This window comes from Mustela erminea, chromosome 6 (assembly GCF_009829155.1).
Source record: "Mustela erminea isolate mMusErm1 chromosome 6, mMusErm1.Pri, whole genome shotgun sequence".
Taxonomy (NCBI): domain Eukaryota; kingdom Metazoa; phylum Chordata; class Mammalia; order Carnivora; family Mustelidae; genus Mustela; species Mustela erminea.
The window spans coordinates 38,765,684-38,787,747 of NC_045619.1; the positions used below are offsets into that span (position 1 = coordinate 38,765,684).

Below are 22,064 nucleotides of genomic sequence, written 5' to 3' on the forward strand. Positions count from 1 at the left end.
GGTAAATTATTTTTTGGTAAAAAAGAATTTCTGAGAATGTAAATGACCATCTTCTAGTCGCCAGGGATATAATTTCTATTACATATCTATTTATATATATTTATATTTATATATATTTCTATTATATATCTAATTTCTATTATATATCTATATATAGATATATAATCTATATATATCTATTATTGCTGTCATACTGCTGGTCAGATGAGTCAGCACATCTTTCGTCTTGGTGAGAGTATGGATAAAATTGGAAACTAAAGCAACCAGGTAGTCACTGAATATTATAGTTCCTTTTTATGACTTGCTAATTAAATATTTCTTATAATAAAAGTATGTTATATGAGAATGAGAATGCATAATGTTTAAGAACACAGACTGATTCATGAGTGTAATTGTATTTGTGGTTAATTTATTTAATCTCATATTTCTCTAATCTCAGATTTCTCAGAAATTTCTTGCTTTAAATGGATACTATATGTAGCATTGCTTTGTAGTAAGTGCTAACGTAGAGTTGAATTTTATAAAATCCATATGCATGTAAAATATGTAAAATACACCACTACAAATCAGAGTATACTACATGTGCACAAGAAAGCTAGAACTAGCACCTAGATCTTTTAACTAATGTGTCCGGTCTTTTACTACTTATATAGCAGAATTCAAGAATCCAAGCATCTCACAGAAATTTCTGAGATTTTGTTATCGAATATTTTCTTAATTGGTCCCTTCTATAGAATTCACTGTTCCAAGTCAGGCACTGGGGAACTATTTGAAATAAACAAGCCTACCGATTAAGCCAGTCTTGCCATTAACAAACTAGCCTCCTAACCTATTTTGGTTGAAATTTCCTTAACTTGTAAAAATAAGAATTGGACTAAATGATCTAAATAGTTCTTTAAACTATTCTGGGTATTTCTTTAAACGTACTGTTCTTTTTTTCTTTCTTTTCTTATCTTTTTTTTTTTATAAACTGTACTGCTTTGTAACTACAAGTAGAACTAATTGCCATCAAATTGCGTTGTATTCCTCCTCTGGAGTTTAGGCATACCAGTCACTCTCTGCTGTTTCTTACTAAGCTAACTAAATGTTTCTCTAAAGCATTGTACTATGATAATTTTGTTCTTCCTTTTGCTAGTGGTTGCTTGTGCCAAGAAAATTTGACTCTATCTCAATAATTAATCCATGTAAATGTGTCTAGTTCCCTCTGTCTCACTCTTCTAATATCACCCAAGGTTTTATCATACTTGATTTGGCAAACTTGAGAAAGCAGTTGTTTCCCTGTAGAGCTACAGCTTGGTTTGACAATATCTAAATTATTTCTTTACCTAGTTTTTGGAAGGTTATTTCTTTGGGAAGTTAGTTGATGTAAAATAATGATGTTGCTGAATTTTCTTTCATTAATTATATATCAAACTGGTTTCTTATAAATGAGCTAAAAATAAGAACTCAACCAAAAGTTTAATTTCCTCCAGAGTGATTTATAAATGTGAGAAGTAGTTGAAGGAATGAGAAGGGAAGTGTATTTTTGTTTTGGGGTTTTTTTAACTCTAGGACTTGAACTTTTCATTCTTCATTGAAATCAAATTAGTAGAAGGGCTTTAACAGTATTAATAATGCTAAGCTGGATGGTGGATACTTGACGTTTGTTTCATTATTATTAATAAAACAAGCCTAAATGATTATACATTCATGCATATACATTCTTTGATGTGTGGATTTCACTAATATAAAATAAATATTTAAACCAAGAGTAAAAGGAGAATATAAAAGGGGAAAAAAAATCTGTTGAATTTTATCTTTTTGCTATTTATTTTTCCTACTACACTGTAAGCTCTTTGCAGTTAAAAGATGTTTTGTTTTTTCATCAACTGGTATATTATACCCCAGTACCTACCCAGGACAGTGGACTCAGTACCTAGTACTTGAAATATGGAGGCATTTAATAAACATTTATTGACTTATCTCCATTTAGGTAGACTGTTTTTCAAGATGATGGTCTAATAGATTATTCATGATTTGTACTTAACTGTACTGAATAGGCTTAGCTTCTATTGAATTAAAAGAGGTATTGTGTAACAATGAGAATAAAGCTCATTAGACTGTAGTTAGCTCATTCAGTTTATTCAAAAAGTTAAGATCATAGTGATTTTTAAGTGTGGCACTTTGGCCTTGTCCTTTGGTATAGTTTGGGATCCTATGCTTTTCACCCTATTAACATCTTGTGGATATTTTCTTAGTCATAAATATAATGAATGAGTCAATACAAATTCAGAACTATTTGGTATTTATACGTGTATACATGTATACAACTACATACCTACCCTAAAGATAATTATATTTTAATATTTTCTACTTATAAAGTATAATTGCATAATGATAAGGTGGAAAGTTATATTGAAAAACTGACTTAAGGGAAGGAGGGAGTATAATGAATATGAGTATCATGAAAGAATATCTCATAGAATTTTAAAGTACTATACTTCTTCCCCAAAGTATAGAAGAATACCTATCCTCCCTCATTTTGAAACCAAAGGTCTACTTTAAAACTGGGTAAATGATCTTTGACCATTTGAGAAGTAAGCCTTTCTGGCCCATTTATAAATTATAGCTAATTTATAGATTTAAATTTATAGGTAACTGTTTGTTTTTGCTAAAAGCCAGTCTGATTTGTATGGTCAAATATAGGGACAGCTGGGTCACGCATTTTGGTTAGGCCGTTGACTCTTGGTTTCAGCTCAGGTGGTCATACCAGGATCTTGAGATCAAGCCCCATGTCAGAGTGCGCTCAGCACAGAGTCTGAGTCTCTCTCCCTACCTCTCCCACTCGTGTGCATGTGCGCACACTCTCTCTCGAATAAGTAAATCTTAAAAATTTGTACATATTTCAAATACAGTCTGAATGTTTTTGGCATCTATATTTTCAAAAACGTTTCTCTCAGTGCTTCATTGTTAGTTAGAAATTGTTTTAATACATTGTGAAAAGAGATTATCAGCTGATATTCTTGTTTATGTTTAGATTTTTTAGGGGTGAGAAAGTATGATCTTTGTTTCACAGGAATATAAACTGACCATTGACAAAAAGCACTTTTTAGATTTCCTGGAATTAAGAGGAGCTATGAGTTTTAAATAAGCAATGTAAATTGTGGATCTATTAGAAAAAATTGTGTAGCTCTTATAGTCTTTTTGTTTCACTGTATTCAAGCATTCAACTTTTAAATATCAATTGTTTTATATTTCTGTAGTGTTAAAAGTATGGAAATCAGATTTTGTTTTTTATTCTTAGATGCTTTGTTATGTCATCATGTTCTATTATTTCAGCATACATACTGAGACATTTCCGGAAACTTCTTGAAAAATTCCCTTGTTAAAAAAGAAAAAAAAATGAAAAAGACTTGAACAACAAAACCTTTTTAAAAAATGAATATAAAATACTGTTTTTCTAGACATTGAAATAATCCATGCTGAATCTTGACTCTTAAATTCTTCATGTTTTTGTAATAGATAAGACAAAGCCCATGGCTTCTGTAACTAATGCCAGTACTTCTAGTACACAAGCAGCTCCTGTAGCTGTTACAACACCTGTGTCATCTGGTCAGGCAACACCTACATCACCTATGAAAAAGGTAAGCCAAAATTGTGTTTGCTAAAAATACTTACATTCTGTTTAAGTACTAAAGCATTAAGACAGTTCTTAAATTTTTATAGTTTATTCCAAAAAATATTTAAGGTTTAGAATATAAGAATATATAAGAATATATTTTTCTTCTTTAAATTTGAGATTTCCTTTGAACCATATTCATTTTAAAAAAATACTTTGTAAAGTACTAGTTTGCATATGAAAACGAACGGTAATGGTCATGGTAGTTTTTAATTTCTCTTGAACTTCTGAGAAACATGGGTTTTGTATCCTTTATCCCTGGTAAGTAAAGGCGCATTTTGAAAATTTCACAGTTAAGCACAAAAAGTACTATCACAAGTCAGAGAGCTAGAACCTAGATTGTCTAACTCTATACAAAGCACGATTGTCTAACTTTATACAAAACTCTATACAAACGTTTTTGAAAATATCACCATGCAAGGGTGATATGCCAGTAAGAGCAAGGTCTCTGATTTTGGACAAACCAGAGATCACTCCCGACCCCACCTCTTATTAATTGTAAGGACATCTAGCAAGTTGCTGTCTTCCTTATCTGTCAGGGAAAAGGCAAAACAAAAAAAAATAACCTAAAAGAGAAAGTAAATTAGCATTATAAACCTTGGTTGAGAGAGAGAGAGAGAGCTAGCTAGTGACTAAGTGCTCTCAAAATACCAGTTTCTTTTTGTTTTCCCCTTATTTTGTTCCCCATTTGTTCTCTGTCCTTTTGCTTCCTTTTCTCCACCAAACAGTGCTTCCCAAGTAGTGTATTGATCTTTTTAAAGATACTTCTTTTCCCTACTACTCTAGAACCTGTACTTCTTTTAACCCAAATTAAACATTACATGTTTTTTGTTTTGTTTTGTTTTGTATACCACTGGTCTTTTTTATTAAAGGCTTCTCCCCACCACCCTTACTTATCTTTAATGAACATACTCATTTCCCTCTCTGTAAACACACACACGTACTTTTTTTGAGGAAACATTTAAGAATTGGGTGCTATCAGTATAACACTTTACCCCAAATACTTGAGTACATATCTCCTAAATACAAAAGCATTATCCTTCATTCCCATAATAAAATGACCCTATTTAGGATATTTAAATATGTTGTAATACTTTTATCTATGCTCATTACATACAAACCATAGTCAAGGTTTTTTCAGTTGTCCTACTAATGTTTTTCTGTTTGTTTTTTCAAATCAAGGGTCCACTAAGGGATTGCACATTGTGCTTAACTGTCATGTCTCTGCCTTTGGACTTCTTATTTTGTTGCTTATCTGACATTATTTGGTTTGCATGGGTTTGAGGACTGATTTTAAATCCCTGCAGTGTTTCTGTGATGTTGTCAGTATTATTCATCTTTGGATTTGGCTCCAAAGTGGTCAAAATATGAATCTTTCAGAATAATAAACTAGAGAAGTTTTTCACAATCCATACTGCTAGTAGTAATCTTCCTCTAAAACTCTTGCTAAGGAAAGTGATAATATGGGTTCTTAGTGGTAGAAATGTATGGATTTCACTGGTTACAGTTTGAATATCAGGGAAATGTATGAATGATTTATCTTGCTTTCTGTATTCCAGAATTGAGGGTTTCCTGAATTCAGCTAGAACCTATGTTCATATGATAGTAATTTATATTATATATGCTTAAAAATGAAACTCTCCAGGGTGTAATCTGTCTGCAGAATGTTAACGATGATTATCATGCTATAACTGGAGTCATCCTAGGCTGTTTTAAACTTTAATTCTAGAGTCCTTGTATACTTCTTCAATCAGCACCAAACTTTAGCTCTTTTGATTTACTATCTGTTAAAATTAATGGGATTATCAGAAGTTCCCCAAAAGCTCCATCCCCCTGAAATATCTGGCCACAAATAACTGGCTGTCATTATTTTGAGTATTTAGCTAAACAATCTCTTTACTGCTATTGTCAAGTAATTGCAGTTACTTTGATCCTTTTGATCAATTACATTTTTCTCAGACATAGCCCCAATTTAATAACTTAATTGCTCTTAATAACTCTTAATAATTGTTAATGTAATAATAACTTACTGTTATAGTAATCATAACATAATAACTGTTAGAGTTAGGCCAGTAACCTCTTTGCTATAAAAATCCTTACTCAGAGCTACTTCTGATTCTGTTATTAAATTGATCCAATAACAACTATCTTCCTCTGTGCTTTGCATGTTTAGAAACTCCATTCTATTCTCAATTTCAGGTATCATAACTTACTTTGAAGATTATATTTTTTTAGTCTTTGTTCTTAAGGTTTTGTAACCAAATTTTATTTTAATAAAGTTGTGGCATACAGATAATTTGAAGTATTATTTTAATGGATAGAGTAATTTACTTATTTTGTATGACTTTTAAAGCCTGTTATGTTCAGTGATGCTTTTTATGTTAATATAGCATTTTAATGTCTTCTACGTTAGTTTCAATTAGGGATAATGTGAATTTTCCTTTAACTTAGGGACTTCACAGATGAATTTCCTTAGCTGAATCTTTAAATGCATGTTAAAAGATTTCATAGTTGAGAGTTCTGTTTTTAGGTTCCACTCACTACTCTGGTTTTGATATTTAGACAAAGGTAACTTAAGTTCTCTTGCTTCTACCACCAGTGCATAAACTAATAGAAATACACACATGGGGGCATCTGCGTGGCTCAGTCAGTTAAACTGATTTTAGCTCAGATCATGATCTCAGGGTCCTGGAATCGAGTCCCATGTTGGGCTCCTTGCCAAGTGGATAGCCTGCTTCTCCTTCTTCTCTGCCTGCCACTCACCCTGCTTACGCTCTCTCTGTCAAATAAATAAAATATTTATTTTAAATATTTATTTATTTTTAAAATATTTTTTAAAAATTAAAAAGAAAAAAAAAACACACATGCACATACAGCAAGAAATAGATCACAAAACAGGCAGCTCTAAAACAGTATTAAATACCATTTATATTCTTAATAATTCAGGGTAGCTACAGAAAAACGTAGATATCTTCCCTTTAAATGATACTGCATTAAGTTCTTAACTCTTCAGCTAAAATTAAAGAGAGACCAGGCCTGTGATTTGTGGAGATGTTTCCTATAAAACTATCAGTTTTAAAATCTTAAAAAATAAATAAATAAGATAAAATAAAATAAAAATTTAACAGTAGGGGTACCTGGCTGGATCAGTCAGGAGAGCATGCAACTCTTGATCTCGGGGTCATGAGTTTAAGCCCTGCAATTGGTGTAAAGATTATTAAAAAATAATAATAAGTAAACTTTAAAGTTTTAACAGTGAATTTATATACCTTTTTTTAATCAAAATAAATATTGTTGGAATCTCTGAAAAAGATTACCTATTTTGCTGTATGCACATAAATTCTGGTTAAGTGTAAGCTGTATTAGATGGTGAAAATTCATCTTTTTCTTAGAATTAAGTGTTTTGGTTAATTGGATCCAATTATTAAATGTAATAATAATTTAATAAACTATGTACTGTGGCCATATGATGTATGCCAATTAAAGTGTACAAATATAGAATGATTATTTAAAAATGGAAGAGAGGGGTGCCTGGGTGGTGCAGTCAGTTGAGTGTGACTTTTGGTTTCAGCTCACGTCATGGTCTAAGGGTTGTGAGATGAAGTGCCACGTTGGGATTTGTGCTCAGTGCAGTCTGTTTGGGACTCCTTCTTTCCCTCTGCCCCTTCCCCTGCCATGCACTCTCTCTCTCTCTCTCTCTCACATAAATAAATAAATCTTGAAAAAGAAATGGAAGAGATCATATTTTTTGAGGTAATAAAATTAGAACATTTGAGATAAATCTTAAATGGGTAGGTAGTATTTCAACTAACAGAGAAAGAGAGTTTGTACAGTTTTTTGAAAGGAAGAGAAGAGAAACAATGTAAACAAAGTAGGGATACTGTGAAATATTTGCAGGGAAAATAAGTTGTGTAGTTTGATTGATTTATAGGGTACATATACAAAGTGAAACAGGAAAAGTAACGACAAATTATGGAATGTCTTCATTTCTATGGTAACATTTTTATAATTTGACGAACAGTAGAGAACTACAAAATGTTTGAACAAGGCCACGAGAGAATTATCCTTTATAGAATATTATTTTGGCAGCAACGAACAGGTATATTTGAAGGGAGGCTAATTGAGAGAAGATTGACTAGAAAGTTACTGAAGTTGCCTAAGATGATAGACTAGAGAAGTGGCAGTGGTCTTACAAAGGACAGGAGATTCAAGACTTGGCACCTAATTTATAAATGGGGGGGAGATGAATAAGAAGTTTCAAATATGGGGAAGAGAAGAAATTTATTGGTGCTACTAACAAATAGGGAACTGAGGGAGAGCTGGTTTGGAAATAAAGGTGTTTGATTTTAAATATGTTGAGTTTAAGTTTCTAATTATAGTTCTAGATAGTTCATTCTCTAGGTAAATAGAAATTCAGGACTGGGAATTTAGGAGTCATTCAAAATTAGAGATAACAAATTTGAAGAATAAGCGAGTGCTGTTAATATTTAACGTTAAGAAGTATAGAAGACCCTATTTCCAGCCCTCAGAGGAAGAAAGGAGATCTGAGAACAGAGTCTTGAGATGCTTATGTTTCAGGACTGTGCTAACAACATCAAGAAGACTAAGACGGAGGGGAGTAAGAAAGTTAGAACAGACTAAACAGTCAAAACTGTTTACAGACATCAAAAGAAGAGTTTCAGAGAGTGGGTATAGTTGAGTATTTCAGATACATTCATTTATAGGCCAAGTAAAATTGAAAGGAGCTTTGAAACACATAAACCAATAAATCCAAATTCACATTAGGCAGAATGGAGAGAGATCAGTAATTACAATGCAACAAATGTCCACTTCAAAATTGTTAATACTCCCTCATTTTTCTCAACTCTAAAATAGCAGTAATAATAGCATTTCACTGGGTGGTTGCAAGAATTGAATGAGATAACGCACGTGAAGGACTTTTAAGCTTAGGGCCTGACAGGAGCAAACATTTGTTAAATGTTAGCTTCTCTTGTACCATTCAGTAAATGTTAGGTTACCTGTTTTATCATGGAGAAGTAACTTTATTTCCAGTTTTGGGGAAGTTGTAGGTCAGGGTTTAGCAAACCATAGTTCGTGGACCAAAGCTGGCCTATTACCTGTTTTTGTACAGCCCACATGTTAGAATGGTTTTAATATTTTTAAATGGTTGGGAAAATTAAAAGAATATTTTGTGACACAAATAAAATTTCAGTGTACCTAAATAAAGTCTTTAGAACAGCCAAATTCATTCACTTATGTATTACCTGTGGCAACTTTGGTCCAACAGTATAGATGAATAGTTAGAACAGAGACTGTGGTTTGCAAAGCCTAAAATTCACAGTCTGGTCCTTTACAGAAAAGTTTGCTAACCTCTGTTCTTGGATGCTACAACTTGAGACTCAGAAATCAATAACTGATCATCAAGTACCTGTATTATTGTATAAAATGTTACAGAAGTCCCTCAATGAAATTTCTCAGTCAGTGGGACATTTAATGTTTTATTAATTTTTTTCACAGTGCCTCTTGGCCAATAGGAGTACCTCTTTGTTTCCTTTATTAAGTAGTTAAGTGCAAGTAAGTTAACAATAGCAGTTTGTGTGGTGTCCAACAGGTGTCACTGTGCTTTCTCTTAAAACTTTAAAATATCCCACAGTGCCCTTGTGATTTTATTCTGGCACCCTGGGGCTTCAGCACACATTTTGGGTACTGGGGAATGCTGTATATCATGAGTCTGTATTTTGACCCTAATGATAGGAATTACTTACTGGAGGTACAGAGGTATCTCACACAATAGTTTTGTCGTAGCCCTCTGACATCCTGGGTACTTTAAACTTAAACTGCTAATTGTAGCAAACTTTGGCAATAAATACAGGGGTAAGTGGTTTTTTTTTTTTTTTTAATTACCCATATCCTGTACGTAAAGGAACTAGTTAGTTGCTATATTCACCCATCTATTCTTATCTGTAGTTAAATATTTAAACTTTGTGAGTTGAAATGAACAGTTAAATATAACAAATGTTTCATTTTTTTTGCTTTTGGAAAACCTTGAAAATGAAATAAGTATTTGTATAAAAATTAATTTTGAGTTGAAATGTATAAAATAATATTTTGTGGTAAAATCAAATAGTTGAAGGCTATGATATTAAAAATATTACTGAAATAAATGTTGTAAGTGGAAGGTATGTCAGCTGTTACTTTTTACTGATTGTGCTGGATTAAAAAATTTTTGACCTAAGTATATAAATGAATAAAAACAAAATTCAGGTGCAGTAAGTTTGTTCATTCATATACTGTAACATTACCTGCTCCATGTGCCTTTAACTATTTTGGAAATTTCTTTATTAGATTCCTTCAGAATCTCTCTCATGCTAAAACTAGAATTTGTTCCCAGTGACTTTAAGATTGGATCATTACCCAGTTACTGGGCTTTAATTTGTTATAAAAGTCTTCTTTTTAAGTGTGTTTTGTTCATAATTTCCTTTTCTGTTCTTATGCTTTCAATCTTTATCTCTTTACCTGTCTTATTTTAATTGGCTTTAGTATGATTTCATTGCTCCTATCATGCCTGTGGTGGAATCAGTAGATCCTGCATCATGGAGGCAGGGCTTGCGCAAAACTGGCATTGTTCTTGTGCCCAATAAGGGTGAAAAATCTATGGTGAGGCATTTCTATGTGCAAGGATTTATATTAGGTTACAACATAACAAGCTTAATATGAGTATTGGTTCCAAAGATGCATGGTTTTAAAGTCCTTATGGTGTGCTTATTTTTGTTCTCTGTATTTGCATCATAATTTTTCTGTGTGGTGTAAAGTGTGGAGTGTGTTTTATTAAATCTAACTTTTGGAAAGGTAGTTTTTTTTTTTTTTTCCAGTTTTAGATCTTTAAATTTTTTACTAAGACATTAACCTATTTAGTGTTTCTCCTGAAACTTAACTATAATTTGAGACGTATTACCTGTAAACTTGTCATTTCCAGCTTAGGGATTGATCAGTCTTAATATTTTTTTTTCTTTTCTTTAAAAATAAAATAAAAACAGTTTCCAACTTCAGTCACAAAAGTTTCTCCCAAAGAAGAAGAGAGAAAGGATGAGTCTCCTGCATCCTGGAGGTTAGGACTTAGAAAGACTGGCAGTTATGGCGCACTTGCAGAAATCACGGCATCTAAAGAGGCTCAGAAAGACAAAGACACCGCAGGTGTGATGCGTTCAGCTTCAAGTCCTAGGCTTTCCTCCTCTTTGGATAATAAAGAAAAGGTACTCTATTTCCTAATCTGGTTTCTATTAAAACTCCAATATTTTTTTTTCTAGGAACATCAAACCTGATGGATTTTCTATTGTGTATCATTATTAGATCTGTGTATCAACTTAATTCACCTGATTTAATGAATTACATGATAATATAAATATAAGTACCTTAAACAGATATCAGTATGGAATTACAGGCACATGTCAGAGATATTGTGGGTTTGACTCCAGACCACTGTAATAAAGCAAGTCAAATGAATTTTTTTGTTTCCTACTGTATATAAAAGGTATACTTATACTATAGTCTCTTAAGTGTGCAGTAGCATTATGTCTAAAGAAAATATATATACCTTAATTAAAAAATACTTTATTGCTAAAAAATATTAACCCTAATATGAGCTTTCAGCAGCTCATAATCACTGAACACAGATCACCATACCACATGTAATAATAATGAAAAAGCTTGAGGCCATCTGAGCATCTCATTCGGTTAAGTGTCTTGACTCTTGGTGTTGGCTCAGTTATGATCTCAGCGTTGTGAGATAAAGCTCCTCATGGGGCTCTTTACTCAGTGCAGAGTCTGCTTGAGATTCTCTCTCTGTCCTTCTGCCCCTCCCTGTGCTTGCATGTGCTCTCTCTCTTTCAAACGAAAAAAATAAATCTTTAAAAAAAAAATATTGAAGGGGCGCCTGGGTGGCTCCGTGGGTTAAAGCCTCTGCCTTCGGCTCAGGTCATGATCCCAGGGTCCTGGGATCGAGCCCCGCATCGGGCTCTCTGCTCGGCAGGGAGCCTGCTTCCCCCCACCTCTCTGCCTGCCTCTCTGTCTACTTGTGATCTCTATCAAATAAATAAAATCTTTTTTTTTTTTTAAGATTTTATTTATTTGACAGAGAGATCACAAGTAGGCAGAGAGGCAGGCAGAGAGGTGGGGGGAAGCAGGCTCCCTGCCGAGCAGAGAGCCCGATGCAGGGCTCGATCCCAGGACCCTGGGATCATGACCTGAGCCGAAGGCAGAGGCTTTAACCCACGGAGCCACCCAGGCACCCCTAAATAAAATCTTTTAAAAAAATGTGTAATATTTTGAAATATTGTTGGAATCACCGAAATGTGACAGAGACACAACGGGAGCAAATGCTTTTGGAAAATGGCTAGGATATACTTGTTTGATGCAGGGTTTTAACAAATTTCAATTTATAAAAACCACAATATCTGTTAGTGAATAAAATGAAGTGTGCCTCTATAAGTATTGGGAAAATCAGATGTGTTTGCCAAAAAAATCAATTATGAGATTATACTCTAATGTTTTATCTTACTTGAGAGCTTACAATAAAATGTATTAAGGGGCATTCATTCTAGAATTTAGTTATTCCAGAAAGTAATTATACTCCTAAGTTGCTTTTATCCAGTATCTGCAGTTTTTTTATCTGCTTTTTCATATCAAAAGAAGTCTCCTTCTGATGAGTAGTTTTAATAACTATATTTGGAAAGGTAATACTAAATTATAAAGAACATCAAATAGAATGTACCACAGTTTATTCAGTAATATTTTATATAGCTGGATTATCTATTCTCTATTGCATTTTTAGTGCTTGGACTTTTTTCCATATAGTTTCCTTCCCCTATTTAAAAGTATTTCTTTGGGCGCCTGGGTGGCTCAGTGGGTTAAGCCGCTGCCTTCTGCTCAGGTCATGATCTCAGGGTCCTGGGATCGAGTCCCGCATTGGGCTCTCTGCTCAGCAGGGAGCCTGCTTCCTCCCCTCTCTCTCTCTGCCTTTCTCTCTGCCTACTTTGATCTCTCTCTCTCTCTGTCAAATAAATAAATAAATCTTAAAAAAACATTAAAAAATAAAAGTATTTCTTTGTATCAGAAATTCAGAAATTGAATTTCTCATCAAATAATTTTAATGTTTTTTATTTTGTATGATTGACTGGCCAGTTCTTTTCCAAATACTTGCTGCCATTATAGTGGGAACATACCAGATGCCTTGCTACTACAGTCTCAACCAGATTTGGATAAATACAAATTTAAGTAATTTTTGTTCTGAATATTTAATATTACATCAAAGTAGTAAATAACTTACATAACCAATAATTGGGACTTACCAGTCAGCCATTTTTGAGACCTTATTTCTTTAGAAAAATAAGAATATTTTACTTTATCATACTCCGTTACCTTATATAACCTGTTATGGATGTTTTAGAAAAAGTCATTAAAATGTGGAAGGATTTTTTTGTCCATGTTTTTTTTCCATTTATTAAAATACTGTCTAATTTTAGATTAAAGGAGAAAGAAAATTATTTTAAACAGTCTGTCCTTTAGTGTTTATAGTATTATTGATAGACATTAATTTTAGAATATAGCTAGGAACTTTGGAAGAATACTATAAACTGTGATGGCTATATTATGTGCATTGTTGATTACTCTTCCTTAATACTTTTAGCAGCTCTTATAATCATCACACAGATTTATTTTTACTCATTTTTTTTTCCTGTTGTGTAGGAGAAAGATAGTAAAGGAACTAGACTTGCATATGTTGCACCTACAATACCAAGACGACTAGCCAGTACATCTGATATTGAAGAGAAAGAAAACAGGTGAATTTATTATGATTTGCTGTGTGTTTTAAGTATGAAATCTTTATTGGGATGCCTGGGTGACTCAGTCAGTTAAGCATCCAGCTCTTGATTTCAGCTCAGGTCATGATCTCAGGGTTGTGAGATTGAGCCCATGTCAGACTCCGTGCTAGACATCCCCTGCCTGGGATTCTCTCTCCTCCCCACCCCCTCCCCATATTTTGTGATCATAAGTAAACCTTCTGTAAACATCTTAATTTCCCCCCCTATAATTAGGATTATACCCGAGAAATAGAACTTAGAACCAGAATTACTTTCAGTAATATGCCAGCGTGCTTTCCCAAGGGATTTTACTGGTTTCTGCTTCTACTAATGTTTATTAATACACAGCTTTTTTAACCTATTTTAAAATTATATACCAGAACTTGAAGGATGTTCTTTTCACAGAGATTCTTCAAGTTTGCGTACAAGTAGTTCCTATACAAGAAGAAAATGGGAAGATGATCTCAAAAAGAATAGTTCAGTTAATGAAGGATCAACTTATCATAAAAGGTAACATAATTCTTGAATAACATTCTTGACTTTTATAAAAATATGAGGCAGTTTTTTGGGGGCCCTCAATTTAGTATTGTTACAAAAATATGTGCTTTTATAAATACATCTTTTGTTTAAATAAAACATCATTTAAAGACCCAGAATATATATTTAGAGATGGGTGAAAATTTGCTTCTACTTATGCCATATATATATTTCATTAGATTTGCTATATTAGGAAGTACCTCTAAGATTGTAGCATGTTTAGAAGGAGCTCCTTATATAATTAACTACAGCAGTTGAATAGATTAGTGTCTTCATTGACCTGGTCATTAATTAGTGACCCGGAAGTTTCTACTCTTCTTAGAACTCAGAGATACTAAAATGTCTTGAATCAAAATGTTGGTAATAAAATCACATTGTGGGGGTGGGAGGGGGCTTTAAATGTTTTCTCTGCTAAAAACAACTAAAAGAAGAAAAGATGAACAACTATAATACAGTCATGGGTCACTACTTAAGGATGTGACTCATTGCTGAAACACTTTTCTTCAAAAAGGTCCATTTTCACTTTCCCTGAATAAAACCAGACCTAAGTGTTTTTCTCAGACCCAGCCTGGCATGACTATATGGTGTGTTACAGTCCAGGAATGGAAAATACCAGATCAGATCATCTTTGAGTCCTGTTGAGGGAAAAGGGAGGCAGTAAAATGATACACTACCAAATTAGTGAAAACATCCAGACTCCTAGCAAGTTGTAGATGCAACTCTTGGTGCTGGAGCCAGTGGTGTATTTAGAACACAGTTTTTTAGATTTTTCCTAGCCTTGTGAATCTGTATAATATATAGACATTAACTATAGAATACACATACAAACACACTCTATATAGATATGACTCTTTCCTTTAGTTGCTCCTTTGGTAGAAGACCAGATGATTTGATTAGTTCTAGTGTTCCAAGCACCACATCAACACCAACAGTTACCTCTGCAGCTGGGCTTCAGAAAAGCCTGCTTTCCAGCACAAGCACTACTACAAAGATTACAACGGGTTCTTCCTCAGCAGGCACACAAAGCAGGTGAGTCACAGATACATTTTGTGTTCAGGCCTACTGTGTGCTTATGTATGTGCATGCATTTTTGTTTAGAAGATTGTGGGGCTCTGGATTTTTTCATTTACCTCATTTAAATTATTTACAATCAAATTTGGTTCCAAAAAGAGGCAAATACGCATGTCTGGGGAAAAAAATTAAGTTCCTGAATTATTAACTTTCTTTGAATCAGGCTGCTTAAAATTAAGTAAATTTCTCCGTTGACAGCTCTGGGTGAGCTTTTTGGTTCATAGCTGAAAGATGTCTTGCCTTGTGTTTTAAAAAAATCCATCCCTATAGTCACCTGTTTGAGCTGCTAGAAAGTGCTTTCATTGTTTAGCTGTTTTCCTTTTCTCTTTTTGTGTTGCTGCTTATGATGCGATAGTACCTCAAATCGTTTGTGGGCTGAGGATAGTACTGAAAAAGAAAAGGACAGTGTTCCTACGGCATTGACCATCCCTGTTGCTCCAACTGTTGTAAATGCTGCAGCCTCAACCACAACCCTGACTACAACTACTGCTGGCACTGTCTCCTCCACATCAGAGGTCAGGGAGAGACGCAGGTGTGTAAAGGTCCTCACAGGACTGCTGATCTATCTTGCCCAGTGATGAAAGTTGTTTGTTTTGCTCTTTAATCTTGGCAGGTTGATGACCATCTCTTGAATAGGTTAATAAATAAAATAACCTATATCATCTCAAAACTGTATAGATTGATGTAATGGGCAATTATTAGCATTTAGGCTTGGTGACTCCTTCTGACAGAATTGATGTTTTCATTTCAAGGCAGTGAGCCAGACACTGGTCTTCTTAGCCATCTTCATTTTTTTTAATTGTTGTTTTCATTCAAGATGTTTTTGTGATGAAGATCTAAGCATACCCAATCAGATTCATGGAAGACTAGATCTGACAAAAACAGATTTTTCATTCTTCTCTGTTTCTCCCATTATTAAAAATTTTGATGGATGTTAACTATTCTTGTTATTTTTGAGATTTTCATTTTAAGATTCTCTTTTTTTTTTTTTTTTTTTTTTTTTTTTTTTTTTTTTTTTTTTTAAAAGATTTTATTTATTTATTTGAGAGAGAGACAGTGAGAGAGAGCATGAGTGAGGAGAAGGTCAGAGGGAGAAGCAGACTCCCCATGGAGCTGGGAGCCTGATGCGGGACTCGATCCCGGGACTCCGGGATCATGACCTGAGCCGAAGGCAGTCGTCCAACCAACTGAGCCACCCAGGCGTCCCCATTTTAAGATTCTCTTGAAGAAAGATTTCTTAGGGATACATGTAAGCCAAATAATTTTTAAGTGCATTGAGTACATTCTGGCACATAAAAGGCACTCATTGATTAAATTTCTTCAACAGTTTATGAATTTATTTTATGTGCTTATATGTTAAGAGCATTGCTTTACTTTTTTCTGCTGCTGCTAATTGGTATGGAATCACAAATGTGGAAAGGAACTTACATGTGATATCCTTGCTTTACAGAAGGAAACTAAGACCCAGAGATATTAAGGGACTTTTCCACTTTTATATAATTTGTGTGAGAACTGAAGTGAAGTCCAAGGTTGCAGGATAATCAGTCAGCTATTTTTTTCTGCTATCATGCATAGTTCCTAGCTTTGAATTTTGTTTTTCCTCTTGAGAAAACTAAAGTCTTTAGAAATGAAATGCACCTTTTCTACATTTTATTCTTACGAAATTAAATTAGCTACATAACTGGTATTTTTCTTTTTTTAACAAAAATACCAACCAGATTAACTTTGTCTTATTTCTGGCATGTAGTATTCGTATGCAGTCTTTGTCTTTGGTGCATAGCAAACTGCATGGCCTGTAGTAAGTATTAATATCCTTGCAATAATATTTGTGGTGAATATATGAAAAGTAACAAGACATTAAATTTTTAACGTTAAAATATTTTCCTTTCTATCATTGCATCTTTATTTTCTACCAATATGTTTATGTTTTATTTCTATTTTTATGATGAAACCATTATAAGAAGTTAACATTTTGTGATTTGAATACCAGTATAGGTCGTACCATGATTTAATTCTTCATTTTTCTAAATTTAAGTTAGTTTTAGGCTTTTAAGGTATTTTTGGGTAAGACCATTTAGCAAACAGAAATTAGAGGATCATAGGCATCCATCATACCTTTCTAGTGAAAATAAATTTGAGGCCTTTGCTTTTATGGTGTATGGGGAGTGAAGAAAAAGGGTCAGGAATCCTTAGTTTTTTCTGCTTTAATCCTAAGGTTAGAGTGCTCAAGGTCAGAATTTCTTCTTCTGTAAAATGAGGAATTTGATTTATATAATTTTTAACTTCTAGAATACTTTCTAGGATTCCATGCTTCTAAAAATGTTTCCAGTGATTATTAAAGCCTAATGAGTATCTTCCTGGAATCATCAGTTGTTTCAGAACAAAGAAATGATTCCTAACCTCATATTTCTTTATTATAAAGTTGTTGGATCAATTTTTTGGAATTAATCCTGAAAGGCATTAAAGATTGAGAATTAAATATTTGGAGATATTAATAGGACAGAACAGATTTTAATAGCATAAGAAACAAAATGTGTATGAAATTTTTCTTGTTGTATATTACAGAAATTTTGTTTGTCTTACTCTGTTTCAATGATGTTTGCAGTAATATTAATGTTTGTGTTTTGTTTCATGTCAAGTGATTGTTTGCAATTTTGAATACATTGTCGGCCTCTTCTGTTTGTCTTTCAGTTAAATTTCACTAATGGTTTTGAAATGTATATGGTTGACTATTTGTCCTCAAAATGGATATGTTAGCATTTAAATATATATTGTGGTTAAAAAAAGATAAGTTAATACATTTATGCCGTTTTAGGTATCCTTACATACGTACTTTCAGATATTATGTAAAGTTACCTTACTCACTATTAAATTCCACCATATTCATGAGTTTTGTTACTTTGATTGATCAGGATTGGATGAGGATTTTCTGTTTTTATTAGCTAAGATTTCCAATGGATTAATGGTGGTGGTGGGGTGGGGAGTAAAGAAGAGAAGATAGCTTTAAATAGATGGACCATGGTAGCAGATTCTTTCATTTCTTAAATATTTCTAGTTCTCCAGTCTTTAAGTCTTAAGATAAGTTTTAAGATACTTACTAATAAGTTCATATTTGTAGCATGAATTCACATGGAACTATTACTTTGTATAATTATTTTCTTCCACCTTTTTCCCTTGGCTCAGTCAGCATGCATTTGCTCACTTTTCTTCTTACAAGGAAAAAGCTGAATGAAAAACAAGGGTTGGTTTTCCATTTTTTAAAAAATGTAATTTTTTAAAAAATGTAATTTGTTGACTACCCAAAATATATAAATAAATATGAATATTTCAGCAATATGTGTCAGTGAAATTGGGGTGCCTGAATGGTTCAGTCAATTGAGTGTCCTGCTCTTGATTTTGGCTCAGGTCATGATTTTAAGTGTCATGAAATGGAGCACCAATTTGGGCCCACTCAGCGGAAGAGTCGGCTTGGAATTCTTTCTCTACTTCTCCCTCTGCCCCTCCCCTCCTGCACTCTCTCTCTCTCTTTAAATAAATAAATAATTTTTTTTTTTTAAAGAAAGTGAAATCAAAAATATATAGAATAATTGGAATTATTGGAAAATTATTAATTAAAAAAAAAAAAAAACCTTTCAGTTGCCCAGAAAGTAGTAAGCAGTCTGAGATTACTAAGGAGTTAAATTATGTACCCTGCATAGTTTTAAGAAGGAGATCCAGTATAACAGTGTGATACAGTAGTGATTAAGGCAGCAGTGGATTTTGTTTTAATTTTTATTTTTTTTATTTATTTTTTTTAATTTATTTGACAGAGATCACAGGTAGGCATAGAGGCAGGCAGAGAGAGAGGAAGGGAAAGCAGGCTCCTTGCTGAGCAGAGAGCCCGACGCGGGGCTCAATCCCAGGACCCAGGGACCATTTCCTGAGCCGAAAGCAGAGGCTTTTTTTTTTTTTTTTTTTTTTATTTGACAGACAGAGATTACACGTAGGCAGAGAAGCAGGCAGAGAGAGAGAGAGGAGGAAGCAGGCTCCCTGCTGGGCAGAGAGCCCGATGCGGGACTCGATTCCAGGACCCTGAGATCATGACCTGAGCCGAAGGCAGCGGCTTAACCCACTGAGCCACCCAGGCGCCCCCCAAAAGCAGAGGCTTTAACCCACTGAGCCACCCAGGCGCCCCAGCACCAGTGGATTTTGACTGATATATTCTGTCAGCTCTTTTTTGACTGATAAATTCTGATTTTTGATAGTCAGCTCTTTTTTTTGTTTTAAGATTTTTATTTTTGTGAGACAGAGAAAGAGAGCGCAAGCATAAGCGGAGGGAGAAGCAGACTCCCTCCTAAGCAGGGAGCCCAATGTGGAACTTGATCCCAGGACTCTGGGATCATGACCTGAGCCTGAGGCAGACGCCCACCTGACTGAGCCACCCACGTGCCCTGGTCAGCTCTTTTTAATCAAAAACACATAAAATATATGACTTAATTTTCTTCTCTACATTTTATTCATAGAGGTCTTCTCTATACAGGAGCCCCAGAAGAGGAGAAAGTAACTAAATATCAGATGGGAACTCTTAAAATAATAGGAAATGAATATTGCAAATTGATAGGCTTCATTTTTATGTTCATTTGAAACAAATGTTAGGAAAATTTAAATGAACAGAAATTGTAAGTCTTCCATTTAGTAATTTTTATCCCCTTAACCTATCTATGTATGTTAAAACAGATATGATAAATACATTTAACTTCTATGGCAACTTGAAACCGTTGAAGAAGAGTGTGATGGTTGATTAGTTTCATTTGCCATGGAGATCAGAATGGCAAGTGGCATTGCAGATTTCCCTGTTCTAAACTAAATAAGAGAATTTTGACCATTATATACGGGAGTCAGATTCAGAAGTCCGTGTTCATGCCTAACTTTCAGAGCAGCTCATGAAATACTGAAATGTTACCAGCAGCCATCTAAGCTGCTATCAAGTTTTTCTTTTGAACCAGATTCACCATTACATTGAGGTTTCATCTCCTTTTGTTATCTTCCCCTCATCTGGTAGATGTCCAGAAAGCAATAAATTGCATAGGGGCAGTAGATGCATATAAATAAGTACTAAATAAATGGCTTAAAAAAAATAACCATTGGGACATATTTTTTTTTTAAGATTTTATTTATTTATTTGACAGAGAGATCACAAGTAGGCGGAGAGGCAGGCAGAGAGAGAGAGGAGGAAGCAGGCTCCCCCCTGGGCAGAGAGCCTGATGTGGGGCTCAGTCCCAGGACCCCGGGATCATGACCTGTGCCGAAGGCAGAGGCTTAACCCACTGAGCCACCCAGGCACCCCGGGACATATTTTTCAGGCTGATGTCTCACAGAGCACTTTGCACATGTAGCAGGTGTACCACAAAAGAAAAGTATTTTCTACTTCAATATCTTGGGAAATGCGTAATTAAACAAGGTTAAAGAGATTTCTTCTTTCAGTTCTTCTCAGAGCCTTTAACATGTTGTGGTTTTCCTAGAGAAGGTCAGAATGTATAGCATTTTCCAAATACATATAACCAACTTCTGCCACAAAGAAGCTCCTCACTATATTCCAAAATTAATTTTCTTAAACTGAAACTGAAATAACAAGTTTATTGTTATTCTTTTTCACCTTTTAAATTACTTGTCCTAAAAAAAAAAAACACTGGAGTTGTTATAAAAATAGGAAGTGTCTGTTATATCTATTATTTTAAATATCTGTTATATCTAAATAAAAAGCTTAAAACTCAGAAGAGGTGATATATAGACAAAATGAAAATTATGAAACAGTGAGAGAAAGAGAAGTACCAAGCTTAGTGCAGCTTGAGCATCATGGACCTACCAATTCTGCTCATTTCTTTGGGTCTGTGCATTGGTACAGAAGCCATGTGTTGCAAAATCTCTAAAAGAAAGTGAAACTAAAGAAATGTTGGTAACTAAAGTGTTTTGTTTAGTGAGGTTTTTTTTTTTTTTTTTTGCCCTATACTTTTAGGAGGACAAATTAAGAGTAACAGAAAACAGGGGCTCCTGGGTGGCTCAGTCAGTTAAGTGTCTGCTTTAGGTTCAGCTCATGATCCCAGAGTCCTGGGATCAAGCCCCACATCAGGCTCCCTGCTCAGTGGGGATCCTGCTTCTCCCTCTGCCTACTCTTCCCCCGTTTGTGCTCACATACACACTCTCTCTCTCTCTGTCAAATAAAAATCTTAAAAAAAAAAAAAAAAGTAACAAACAACAAATAACTAGATATTTAATTTTTGAATTAAAACTTCAGGTTATAAACTTAAACCTGTACTAGTGTTTTAGTAGAAACCAAACTTAGTAAGATAAAGCTCTTCTAATACTTCATGAGGTGTGCTTGATTTACAAGATAAATGTAGTGCTACTGTAATAGCAAATAGACATACTCTTTCAGGATACTCTAGAAACATAGAGGTGAAAACATGATAACATATGTACAAAGAGGAAAAAAATCAACAATATCATTATGAAGTAGTGCCGTAAGTTATTTAGCCAAGTAGAGAGATCAGGTGATATTTTCTCAAACCAGATGATAAAAACAACCTAAGTCAAAAAAAGTAGGGAGAGACTTTTCATCTTTCTCTAAATTTGTTGGATGTCTCGATCAAAAACACCCTCTAGAGAAGTTCTTGACTTACCTTGCTTCAGGTTTATCTGTAATTAGAGTAGAAGCAATACAGAAAAACAGTCTTCTAGAACTAACTTTAGCCAATAAGTAAGAGTTCATTGATGGAATTGAAGTGACCAGTTTTTGGATGACAAGGGGGACTTTGTTATGTCAGGGTTAATTATTCAAGGAGGTGACTCCTAGGAATAATGAATCATATATTCTAGTTTTAGACAAATTTCTAAAAACTAAAGAGCATGAAAGAAAGATAAAAGGAATGAGGCTCTCCAAAAGAATTCTAAAAAAACTG

The 22,064-nt window shown here is 34.0% G+C and overlaps 1 protein-coding gene across 7 annotated transcripts in view; it reads left to right on the forward strand.

The window, feature by feature from the left end:
• Nucleotides 1–22,064, forward strand: part of PPP1R12A (protein phosphatase 1 regulatory subunit 12A) — a 148,278-nt gene that overhangs the window by 90,400 nt on the left and 35,814 nt on the right. For 3 of the 7 annotated variants that reach the window (XM_032346911.1, XM_032346912.1, XM_032346913.1), the window contains exons 9-14: nucleotides 3,502–3,623; nucleotides 10,696–10,911; nucleotides 13,403–13,497; nucleotides 13,924–14,028; nucleotides 14,917–15,084; nucleotides 15,482–15,658. In XM_032346911.1, the coding sequence (XP_032202802.1) occupies nucleotides 3,502–3,623; nucleotides 10,696–10,911; nucleotides 13,403–13,497; nucleotides 13,924–14,028; nucleotides 14,917–15,084; nucleotides 15,482–15,658 (883 nt within the window). The remainder of the gene's footprint in view (nucleotides 1–3,501; nucleotides 3,624–10,695; nucleotides 10,912–13,402; nucleotides 13,498–13,923; nucleotides 14,029–14,916; nucleotides 15,085–15,481; nucleotides 15,659–22,064) is intronic. The other 4 variants (XM_032346915.1, XM_032346917.1, XM_032346916.1 and 1 more) reach the window with 3 other exon arrangements.